This window comes from Phalacrocorax carbo, chromosome 20 (genome assembly GCF_963921805.1).
Source record: "Phalacrocorax carbo chromosome 20, bPhaCar2.1, whole genome shotgun sequence".
NCBI classification, from domain to species: domain Eukaryota; kingdom Metazoa; phylum Chordata; class Aves; order Suliformes; family Phalacrocoracidae; genus Phalacrocorax; species Phalacrocorax carbo.
The window spans coordinates 6,374,638-6,386,683 of NC_087532.1; the positions used below are offsets into that span (position 1 = coordinate 6,374,638).

At 49.7% G+C, this 12,046-nt stretch overlaps 1 protein-coding gene across 3 annotated transcripts; it reads right to left on the bottom strand.

The window, feature by feature from the left end:
* Positions 1–866: 866 nt before the first annotated feature.
* On the bottom strand, positions 867–12,035 carry MTHFR (methylenetetrahydrofolate reductase). Of its 3 annotated transcripts, none has more exons than XM_064470523.1 (12): positions 11,882–12,035; positions 9,016–9,267; positions 7,648–7,886; positions 7,225–7,335; positions 6,850–7,043; positions 6,113–6,363; positions 5,228–5,362; positions 4,736–4,916; positions 4,169–4,351; positions 2,647–2,748; positions 2,280–2,399; positions 867–1,724 (listed from the first exon to the last, which is right to left on the bottom strand). In XM_064470523.1, the coding sequence occupies exons 2-12, from the start codon at positions 9,255–9,257 to the stop codon at positions 1,527–1,529; spliced, it is 1,956 nt and encodes a 651-aa protein (XP_064326593.1). In that variant the 5' UTR covers positions 9,258–9,267; positions 11,882–12,035; the 3' UTR covers positions 867–1,526. The 3 variants fall into 3 exon arrangements, with proteins under 3 accessions (XP_064326593.1, XP_064326594.1, XP_064326595.1); XM_064470524.1 differs by lacking the exon at positions 11,882–12,035 and adding an exon at positions 8,855–8,911 and having other exon boundaries at positions 9,016–9,145; XM_064470525.1 differs by lacking the exon at positions 9,016–9,267 and having other exon boundaries at positions 11,882–12,025.
* Positions 12,036–12,046: the final 11 nt, after the last annotated feature.

A 12,046-nucleotide genomic window follows, 5' to 3' on the forward strand; every position in this document is an offset into this window, starting at 1 on the left:
TGGTAGGTGCTAACACAGGTCTTTATTTTCAGATTTGGCTTTTCCCCTGTGGGGCGGACTCCCACATGGCTCCTACCTCCTCCCCGTCCAGGTCCATCAGCTCTTCATTAAGCCTTTCAGTGGGTGGCCAACCTCTTGACTGCTTCCTGCTGGTTCCTTTCTGTGCTGAATGAGCTAGGGATGAAGAAACCTGCTGGGAACAGCTGAGCACCAAAAGCTTTGCTGAGGCAAGACAGGCGTGTCTGACCCCCAACCTTCCCATTACTCGCTTCTGTGATTGATGCCCTGTAATTACCCTGGATATATGAGCCCAGTCTCAGACAGCTGTAATGAGAGGGTCTGAAGAATCTGGAAAAGGCTTTTCTTCCTTGCTTGTTTGAAAGAGATGCTCACAGCATGGCAGGGATCTCAAAATCCCACTGGGAACTGCCCCAAGGTCTTGTTTTCCTAGCCTGTGGTAGCCCTGCAGGATTGTTAAGTACACAAAGCAGCCTCCATGGCTCCCCCAACCCCTTATTTCAATGCTTTGCGGCCTAAGGCTGTTAAAAGTCATTAGGTCAGGAAAGAGAGCCTATCTTTTCCTACAGGCACTGGAAAAGGACCACCACAGCTCCTGTGACCTTGCAGAACTGAGCCAAAGATTGTAGCTGGTTGGTTTTGTTAAATTCTAGGATTTAAGTTTTTTTTTGCTCTGCCACGGAGCTTTGTCTATACTTTACTTAGGGCATGTGTTGAAAGTGAAGGCAGAGCTGGCCCATAAACAATTGGTTTTTTTAAAGCTTTTCCTTGTGCCAGGCTGATCAGTTTACCAACATGAGTCTTTGCTACTTACAAAAATACAGCCTAGTACAAGAGACAAATACAAGTGTCTATTTTATTGTATTTAATCTAAGTAGTGTGATTCCTACTCAGCTTCATCCAGAAGTAAAATTCACATATTCCTATTAAAAAGAACACAGGAAATATAATAAAAGAAGTGTTAGGGAGAAAATTTGAACCTTCTGGAGTGAGTGCAAAAGTGAACCTGATATGATCAGTTATGAAGAAATACATCTCAGGAGTGCAATGTAAAAGCAACTTGAGCTTCTTTTCAGGGTTGGTAACTGCTGAAAGAGTCTCATTGCATAGGCACTGCTGACAGGAGTGTTTCTGCTCCCAAGGCAGCGTTTCTCGCATGAGAAAGCTATCAGAATCCCACTGAGCTTTATCACATTGGTGCCCAAGAGTTTCTCCTGTTACTGTAATCAACATAGCTGTGATCAGCATCTCCTGATCCTTTAGAGCCGGCCTTTCAAGCTCAGCCTAGAGCCTCAGCTCAGAGGTTCAGGTAGTTCTGGCTGTTTGTCACTGAGAAGAGATCAGGGAGCCTTTGTGTTGGGGAGAGAATAACAGGTAGTGTAGGTAGATTGAAGAGCTAGCCTGATCAGTGGGTTGAGGAGTGTGTGATCCACCATCAGCACAGGAGCTGCTTTTTCTCTCCCCGCAGTCAGTGGATGGAAGGAAGAGCTAAGGGATTAGAAGAGGTTTCACTGCTGAGTTGGAGAGTTCAACAGCTCAAAAGTATCATCCACAACCTGCCAGAGGCAGTTTTCAAGTGGGAAGTCATTGTCCACCAGGTTGACCAAGTAGTAGTTGTCATGGATGTACTGGATGATCATGCGAGAGGGTGACTCCTCTTCATAGAGCTTGGCCCATTGCTCGATCCACAGTGCAAAGGCTTCATCCTGCCAAGGGGGTGTGTGGAAAAAAGCTTTTAGTGGTGTAATGCAGTGTTAGCTGCAATTTTATACTACCTCATTTTGGACAACCAGTGTCACTTGTGCCTAGGGCCTGTGGCCTGTTTCGTCTCAGTAAAAATTGCAAGAGCTGAGCAAGGAGCTCCGGGCTGAGCAAGTGTTCAGGGTGCTTCCCACGGACTGGGAAGCACAACCGTTTGGAGCTGCAAGGAGACATGTTTGCAGTAAAACGGCTCAATACTGCCCCTGTGTGTGTACCAGGGGAGGGACAGCTACTGCCCAGAGCTCTGGGGACCAGTAGAGTGACAGCAGTAGCTCCCAAGCCTCTTGTTACTGGGCTCTTGGCATCTGTGAAGAGCTCTTGCTGGAGCAAAGTTCTCCTTTGCTGAGAACACTGAGGGAGCGGAGGAGCAATACCTGGACCGTTGCAAGCTAATATCACAACAGTACTCAAATACAAGAAGTGTCACAACTAAAACCAAACCAGACACTCTGAACTTCCAGGGCATCACAGCAATGTATCCAGCAGGAGCGAGGACTCACCTTCCAGGAGAGGAAGCTTACAGGATCCACTACAGTGGGCTGGATGATCTCCCTGCCGGGGAAGATGCCCCAGGTGACAGCATTGGGTTGCAGATCTGGAGCATTAGTGATATTCTGGCCCTGCCAAAGGAAGGAAAACCTTTCTGAATCCCTCCTCCAGCAGTTGATTAAGTGAGTTGGAACAAGTGCGTTTACCGTCTCCTTGTTAAGAGATGAGACAGCTGCGGCACATCACAGCTCCTGCTTCACTTTCCCTTCCCTTCATCAGCCTTCATGTCCCACTTTGTTCATTGTGATATCTGAATCTTTGGTATTTGCCTCTCTCCCAGGGTGGTGAAACAAAAATGTCCTGTAAACAACAGCTTACCTTGACATTGACAATGTGGTAGTTCACTCGCAAGTCATACTTCTTCAGCACTTTGAGCAGTGCCGTGACGATCTCACTGGAGGTGAAGAACTCTAGGTAAGCCTACAGAGAGGGATTGGGGAAGGGGAAAGAAAGTAAGAGACTTAGCTCATGGCAGGGCTGGGACAAATACAGGCAACCAAGAGGACAGTTATAGAGTCTGGGCTGCCTGGAACCCAGGCAGCCTAAGAGTTATGTCTATTCCCAGAAACGTGTATTACAGAGGAGGCTTGAGCAAATTAGCAAGAGAGCTGGGGGAGGCAATAAAATTGGTGAGAGCAGAAGTAACAGCCTGGGAGCAGCCAGCTCAGGAAAGCTACAAGCTTCTTGTTTTGCACCCACATAAGCAGACAGGCTCGAATAAGCTCCACTCAGCGTAACCACAACTGCTGTGCCTGGGAAGCAGTCTGTGCCAGACCGAGTAGAGTGCTTGGAAGGGGCCTGAGCTTGACCTCTGTTCTACACGGTACCTTATGAACAGCAGTGTCCTGCCAAGGCTGCCCGGTCTGGGGGAAGCAGAAGTCAGGGGCCTCAGCTGGGCTCTCCCAAGCACCCTACCATTCCCTGTCCTCATCTTTTGTTCACAGTTCTCCCTATGTGCTTATATAACCTAATTCTATACTTCCTCTATCTACTGCTGCTCTGTGCTTGGCTGCTCCCAACAACCGCTTCCCCTCTTCCCATTTCCTGGCTATTGTGCGAGATGATAGATTTCCCCTCACCTCTGGGGAATTTTTTCCTTTGAACACGTAACTGCATTTGCCATCTGCTGGTCTCATGGCTTTAGCGGTTTGGATCCCTTTTGAACAAGGCTGCTTTGTCTCCTAGTATGAGCCACTTGCTTGGCATTTACCTTGATGGGAGATTCCTATCACAGCCATTAGTGGCGAGGCTCTAGGGCCTGAAAATGCATGACAGTAGGAGGCAGGCATGGCAGACAAGCCTGCTTGCAGGCAGAGAAGGAACCTGGCAGCTGTCTGAACAGCACACCAGTAATGCTGTGGGGTGGGGGCAATTGGTGGAAAGCTCTGCCTTAGGGAAGGACAAATAAAGGAATTTTTAAATGCCCAGTTATTAACACAAGACACTGGGTAGTAGAGATACTACATCATTGATTCCCATTTTATGATAAACTTAAGTGTTTCCTGCACCACTGAATGGGATCAGATGTAGCAGGCAGGCACGTTTGTGTCTAAAACTTCATAGCCCTGTCCTAGAAAGAAGTTACCAATAATTACTTGCTGAGGGTAAAACCAAGAAACTCTAGACATGTTCAATAGATGTTTTGATGTGGGGGAAAACAGCTACAAAGTACAGAGATGACATAGTCTGTCTCTTAAGACACCAAAGGAACTTCGCCTCATCTCAGCAAGAAAGCATTAAGATAAGGAGCTGGCAGAAGGATTATCTGGGTGGAAGCCTAGGACCTCCCTACCTAACAGAGACATAACTCTTTGCTGCCTAGCCCAGAGTAGTGCAGTACCTTTTGGAAAACATAACCCCCGCTGGGCCCCCAGCCTACAATGGGGTCTGTGGAGGGTTTGCCATTGATGTTTGGCTGGGAGTTGATGGTCAGGATTCCTCGTCTGTTGACCTTCTCCAGCTGCTCCTTCAGAAGGTTGGTTTCAGTAGCAAGAGGGTCATCGTTCCAAGGCATACACGTAACCTACCATGAGGAGAAAGGATGGCTCACAATAATGTAACAACCCTTTGGTTACCGTCTGGATGCTGAAGGAACTCAGAAGTGCCCTAATGGTTTCAAACACACCTGGTTCCAGACAGTATTCCCAGGTTTGGGTCAAGGGGCAGGATATCCTCAACTCTAAGGATTACTGCTGAAGTGTATCAGTACTGGTCCTGTCATAGTGTAGCAGCTTTCCTTTTATGTTGAGCCCTGGATTCTGACTGCTGGATTCCCTTCAGCCACTATCTCAGCAAGTCTTTTTGGATAAGGAAGTGCCAATTCTTGTTTAGAACACCAATGCGGTAGCAGGAGCAAGAGGAGATATGTGCTGTTGTCTGTGCCATCCCTTCCTAGGTCGTCACTCACCTTGTGCCCATTTTTGTTGGGTTCTCCGGTGATGTAACATGTGAACACCTCAAAGACGCTTTCCTCACCAGTCAGCTCTTCCCCCCACATCTTCAGGAGCTCCTCCCGGGGAGACTTGCTCTTCAGGTAGAAGAGGTAATAGTCCTTCAGTTCCCCAAAGGCTGGAGAGGAAGAGTTACCCCTGTAAGGGGAGCAGACTCAGGATTAACAGCCCACTGAGGAAGATGAGCTGATTTGGAGATGCAGGAAGACAGCCACCCAGGAGGAGGAGTATCCAACACAACCCACCTAGAGACGAGAAGCCTCAACATCTTGGTGCCATTCTCCTCACCTCATTTAAATCCAAGCAACTGGGGACCACATTGTTAAGAAGCCACCTGTTCTGTCAAGCCCAAAGTGTGCCCAGGATACCCACTAACGACAGAGACCTACTGCGGAGCAGGCTTTCATACCGCACCTCTACCTCACTGCCATTGCAGGCTGACAGCTTACCATCGGCCATTGGGGAAATCGTCCCATTCTTGAGTTCGATAGATGTAACTCTTTGGCCTAGAGGCCCAGAAGATTGGCCGAACATCTTCAACTCTTCTCTTGGGGTGAGCACTGACTGCCCAGGGCAGGGGCCGCCTGCATGGGAGGAGCAGACATTAACACAGTTCATCTGCGGACTTTCCACTAGAGGCTGGAAGCCCTTCCCCTGGACAACTTTGTCTCTGGTGAGAGCAAGTGACAGGGGCTGAGAAGAGTTCTATTTGTCAAGAAGTAGGACAGAACACTCTTCTTCCTTTATGAAAAATCTTTTCTCACTCAGTTCCCTCACAGGATGTGCAGTAGGTGTCTATTAAATGGTTAAGTACAGGACTGACACCTGAAATTGGATGAGGTAGGGGAAAAGCACTGTGTGAAGCTATTTTTAACAAGAAAAAACAGCCCAGCTGTCCCTTTTCCTTTGCTTCCTCTTGTCTATGCTGAAGCCATGGCCTCAGAGAGAAGCCTACATTCCCTTTATCAGCTGCAGAGAACCCCAGAAATACCCAGCGGGAGCTTACAGAGCACCTAGCCTGTAAGAGGGGTTGTGACAGACCTCAAACATGTTTCTTCCAAGTGGCAGCTCTAAGAGTTTAGGTTTTTAAAGTTGCAGAACAGGCTACCTTAAAGCCACTTGACTAAAACAAATTCCTCCTTCAGCTGTCCCCTCTATTCCTCCCAGCTTTTGTCAGAGACCTGCAGGAGGGGTGAACTTCTAAATGCAGAAAGATGCTAACAGAAAAAAAGCAGGAGAGGAGAGGTGCCAACCCATCCATTGCTTGAGCCTTGAGTAGATGGAATAGGTGTATGTGAAAGAGGAACTAACAGAAGCCAGCATATTCGGCTCACCTGGGGTCCTCATTCCATATGCCCAGGCGCTTTAGGACTTCGGTAGTAGCCACTTCCCGATTGAGGGTGTAAAAGTGGAGCCCATGCACCATGCCACTATCCAACAGCTCCCGGCACATGGACACTGCCAGCTCCACCCCATAGTTCCGGATAGCTGCATCGTTGTCCTTGATGGGTTCAATCACATCTTTGATTTCTTGAGGCACTTCCAGCTTGGAGAGCTTCACCAGCTGGCGCAGGGAGTGGTAACCCTGGATGAGGATGCAGGGGATTTTCGTTTTTCCAAGACCCTTTTCTGACATCCCAGTAACACAGGCACTTGATCTCCATTTTGTGGCAGGAGATTTAGAATTGGGCCTCCTGGATTCCACTCCTAGGCCCCATCTCTAGGATGGTAACACAGTCCTGGTCGTGTCACTTTAGATGATTTCTTCCCATTTCTTTACTTGTTGCCCGAGCCCAGCATTCTTACAGTGATGATTAACATCTTAGGACTGGTAGGTCATTGTCCTTTATATCCCTTTTTGCCATATGGGCACAGAAAACCTTTTAAGCTTATTATTACATGCCCAGAGTTTAATTTGGCAAACCACCTACAGACTTATTGCATGTTTAACACCCTCACTTCCCAGAAATTTTGTGGAGGATATTTAGAGACCTCCATCAGGCCCTGACCCACAAACACCTAATATCCTGGATCCTTATTCCCTCCCTGAACCAGAATTACTGGATTTCACCTGTATGGGGAAGATGCCAGGAATAATGGGGCAGGTGATGCCAATGGCTTGACAGTCCTTCATGAACTTGAGAAAGGTTTCTGATCGGAAGAAAAGCTGTGTAATGACGAAGTCTGCCCCAGCAAAGACTTTCTCCTTCAGGTGCCTCAGGTCTGCCTCATAGCTCTCTGCTTCAGGATGACCTTTGGGGTAGCCTTTGGGGAAGAGGGGAAAAAAAAAAAAAAAGTGAAATCCTGGTGGTCAGGACAACACCCTAGAAATTAGAAAGCAGCCAATCTGATTGTACTGTCACTCACAGCCCAGGTCCAGAGAGGGACTGCTGAGCTGATTTCCCTATCTCAGACCCTACCCCACACTCTACAGTAAGACATTTACCTGCCACACAGATGTCAAAATATTCATCAAATTCATTGCGAATGTGCTTAACCAGGTCAACAGCATAGTTGAAACCATCTACTTCTTCCTCCCATTCCTCACCAACAGGATCTGAAAAGAGAACACATCCACAAGCTCTCTGCAGCTGCTTGCTGGACTTGGATCTGCTAGTTCCATAAAACTCTCCTGCTGTCAAAAGGAAAAGATGAAACCCCCAAGTTTACAGTTTTACCCATGGACTGCTTTTGTCTACCCTTGAGCTGGAGGGACTGCTAACAAAGGGGTCAGGTGAAATGCAGTCTCAACATTTAATTCCCACAGCGGAAGGAGCCTCTAAATCTTATTTCTCCATTTTTACCCTGGAATTGAATGCAATAGCAATACAGCCTCAGCCCTATGCAATCATAGAACCAAAGGATTCACCTCCACGCAGTGCCATAATGTTCTTCAACCCGAGCCTCTTGGCCTTCTGCAGATGCCCTGTGATGTCATCCTTGGTCTGATTGCAGCATGTCATGTGCAGGATGGTCTCCAGGCCACAGTAGTTGACCGCAGTGTTGGCAATAATCATGGAAGAGGTTTCCTTGTCAGATCCTGGGTCACCTGCAGGGTGCCATGTCACATCAATGAAGAGTGGACCACCTGCTCCCATGCGGTCAAACCTGTGGATTTGAGAGCTCTGTTAGCCTACCAGGTAGCCAACTCCCCTCTCTGTGCCTGGGATATTTTGCTCACTGCTGGAATGCCAGCAACAGGCAGAGAGAGCTTGGACGACAGCAGCAGGAGAAACCAAGAAAAGTGCTGAATTAAGAGTTTAGCAAGTGGCCAATGTAAACAAGAAAAGTCATCCTTTAAGGCTGTATGAAGAAGAGCTTACAATCTCTTTGAATAGGCAACTTAAGTGTTCTCTGTAGAATAAACTCCCTCCCAGCATGCTCTATTAGACTGATGTGTCTTCTAATAGAAAAGTCCTGTTCCTTTTGAGATGAGAAACTATGCTGCAACCCCCTGTTCCCAGCTTTACCTGTAGAGGCCACAAATATGAAAAGATGGACCAGATCTCTATTGTGTTCCGAAGCGTACCTAACAGAAGATGCAAAGGCTCGCCTAACTTGTTTGTCTCTTGCTCTGGGTTGGAACAGGCCCCTCTGTTTAAAGTAAACCTGGCACTGGCATACAGCAGTTACAAAAAGAGTTATGAAACTCCCTCTTCTCCTTCAGGTAAGTACACGGTGGCTCCTGGGGCTCCCCACTGGGCTCCAAGATACCCTTTAGCTCTGCTGAGAATTGTCACCTTTCATTTAGCAGGTAGATGGGGACACCCATCTCAGAGGCTAAAACTGTAGTCCTCAGTAATACGGTGGCACAAGCCAGAGTGGCCGGATGATTCTGAAAGCAAGTGGTGGTCTCTGTTCCAGAGGCTTTGCCATGATGCCCATCATGTAATATTTTCTGCTTTTAATAGGTACTTTTCTGCTCTATTGTCCCCCAGTACTCTGCTTCAGCCCCAGAGCATGACAGTGGGGTTGCTCCATCTTCACAGAGCATGGGAGAGAGGAAACAGTCTGGCCCCCTCAGTAACCCCACCATGACACTTAACTCTTCAGGACCTCCAAGGAAGACAAGTTACCTGGTGTCCATTACCCTCCTCAGCAGGAAAGCACATCCCCATTACCTGCTTCGTCACCTGGAAGGGGAGACAGAGCATGGGGCAGAGCCTGCCTCATTAGCTATTTCCCAGCCCTCCACCAGACGCTTCGTCTCTCCCCTCTCCTACCCTGCAGCCCTCACCTGGAGATGAGATTGACAGCAGCATTGGCTGTGCGGGGAGGGAAGAACTCCAAGGAGAACCACTTGTCTCCAGAGTCCTGCCGTCGGCGCATCTTGTCCCGCAGTCGCTCATGACGGTCAGTATCGAGGACAGGGGTGGAGCAGCGTGAGCTGTCCTTGGAGCTCTCGCTCCCGCTACTGCTGCCACCATCAGACTTAGAGCTGGAACTGGCACTGCAGGTCTGCTGGGTCTCATTGACCATGGTGAGCTCTCTGGAGGGGAACAGAAGGAGCACAGTGGGTACAAGAGAGGACACAGATCTCAGCAAGAAGCAGTTATGGCTGGGGGGGCAGCAGATGATGAAATAGAAGCCTGTGCCAAGACCCAACGTTAATCATCATCAAGCAGTCCCTTTTGCCAGCCCTTGCTATAAGCTGTACTGGGGATCTGATGAAAACACAATAAAAAGCATGTGTTTAGATAGTACTGGAGAAATAACACAGCAGATGGCTTCATGCCACTTTCATGCAGCTGTTCTGTGCCTACAAACAGAGAGTCCACAAACATTTGGGAGTCAAATTTGGCTCTGAGAAGAGTCAGGGCAAAAGTGATGTTGACCTAACTACAGCATAGCAAGCCACGATACCCACGTGCATGAGGTAAGGGCCTCTTTGATCTTGTGGCCTTGGGCTGGACATGCCAGCATTTTTTTTTTTCCTACAGCAGCTGCTTCTTGGACTGTATCCACCTTCAGAGTTCCCGTTCTGTTCATTCCCAAAAGGCAGTGCTTCTTTACAGTGTAGGTAGGAGAGAAAGTGCTAATAGGGCAGGTACATAAGAATGCACAACCTATTCCTATGTCAGAAAAAAAGTGAAGAATCCCCTCTGATCAGGCCATCCCCACAAATCCCATCCTTTGTTTTTTCTTTGCTGGCATCAGAGAACTGCATTTCTAACCATTAGCCTTCTTCCACAAGACACACCACCTCCACAGACAACTGCCCCCCGCACCAATACCACTGCATACACTCAGCTATTTCCTTTACCAGGCACGCTGTTCATGTTCCTTTTCTCACCAATTGTGGCTGCTTGGAAACAAGGTCAGAGACCGTCCCCTTCTCCCTGCCTTGCAGCACAATCAGCTGTGCTTGCTTGGCTTCACAGAAAGGAGAACAGCACTGCAAGTCAGTGGTACAAGTGGGTCTAGGATGGCCAACTCCTCTTAGCTCCCAAATGTCTCTCACCCTATGCCTTTAAAATTAGGTAGTGGTTATGGATAATTACAGAAGAGCTACTACAAAATTTGGATCTACATTATTTGCTTAGGTACCTGCCAAAACTTAAAATTGTCCCTGGGAAGCAGCATGTGTCTGAGCGTTACATAACACTGGAGCCTTTTGGAGGAAGCGGTTGCGTGAGCTAGCGCATACTTTGTCTTTATCGTAAGCTCTGTGGGTTTAGGTCATCCAAGGAGACTTTGAACTCATCTTCTAATGTTTACACCGAGTTGCCAATCAAGCAAAACCCTTTGGGAGAAAGTCTTTTACCACCTAGGGATCTCTCCAGCTGGCAGGAGATATGAGAAAGGAGCGCAAGCCTTCTGCTGCCAAGAGGAACTGGGAGTCTTAAATCTTTTGTGTACCAACACAGCAGGCCACGGTGAAAATCAGCAGCAACGACCTATTGACAAGTGAAGCAAAAGCAACCGGGTGCACAGTGACAGCCCTGACCACGCGCTCTCAGAGGACTTTGCCTGGCATCCATGTGGCACTAATCTGGGAGAATTATCCCAAAGCGTGTGTTGGTGATCAAGCCAGTGGCGCAAAGTCACGTGCAGTCAACTCCCAATATCTCGCTTCTAGCAAGCATGCTACAGCACTGTAGGCAAATCAAAGGGCCTCTGTTTTCCCCTTTGAGATTTAACACCCATCACAAGGGAAGGGTTTGCATATTAATGTTTCTATAGGATGAGACTTGCTGTTGGGGAAGTAAGGTAAGGACTTACCTTACTATCAGTCTAGAGCCACAAAGACAGGAGAAAGGCCCCACTTAAATTTTGCCTACAAGCAGCATTTGGAACAATTTCCTTACCATCAGATGCATCACAGGTCTGCTGGCAGTTATTGCAAAGCAAAAAAAGATTCTCTAAACAACAAAACCACTTGCAAAATACGACAGTCTTAAACACTCATCAGCTCCATGGGGTCAGCACTCCTGCTCCTCTGTCTCTACCACACCACAGAGCTCAGAGCAAAGATCTCTGGCCCAGCACAGCGATGCTGATCGGCGTGGATGTGCCTGGTGGGTTTATGTGATGCTAGCAGTGCCTATTTCCTTCACTGTAGGGTATTTTGATTGCTTCCAGGCCCGAGCTGGCACTGAGCGTGGAGGTCTGCATCCTCCCAAGCTTAGTTCTACCACTCAAGCTACACTGGGCTGCGCAGACACAGGGCACACATGCCTGCAAGGGACTTGTCCAGGGCCTTGCTGCCCTCGGGCACGACACCGGGCTGACAGCGCTGCGGGGCTGACACGGGGCCCGCGGCTGGATCTGCTGCCTGGCCACGGAGAGGCCGGGGGGAAAGGGGAGCCCGGCACCCCGCGGGCTGCCGGGGGAGAAGGGGTGCCAGCAGCCCCGGGCGGGGGGACCCTGCGCCGCAGCCGGGCTCGGGGCTCAGCAGGGATCAGGTCGCAGCCCCATCGCTCCTTCACCTCAGCTGAACCCCTGGGTGCGCGGCTCGGCCCCAGGCAGCCGGCGGGCAGAGCGGGCCGCTGAGCAGCGGCAGCCCGGCCCGGCACTGCGGCTCGGCTCGCCCTGGGGTGGGGGGGAGCTCCCCAGGCGGATGGGTCCCGTCCCGTCCCCCCCCTTCCCGGGGCCCCGCTCACCTGCCAGCGGTGCTAGGCGCGGCGCGGCGCGGGCGGCCCCATCCCGCCGCGCTTTAAGGCCGGGCGGGGCGGGGCGGCTCAGCCGGTGCCCTGCCCGTTCCCTTCTCCGACATGGCGCCGCGGCCTCAGCTACGCCGCGCCGCGCCGGCGGGGGCGGGGCCAGGG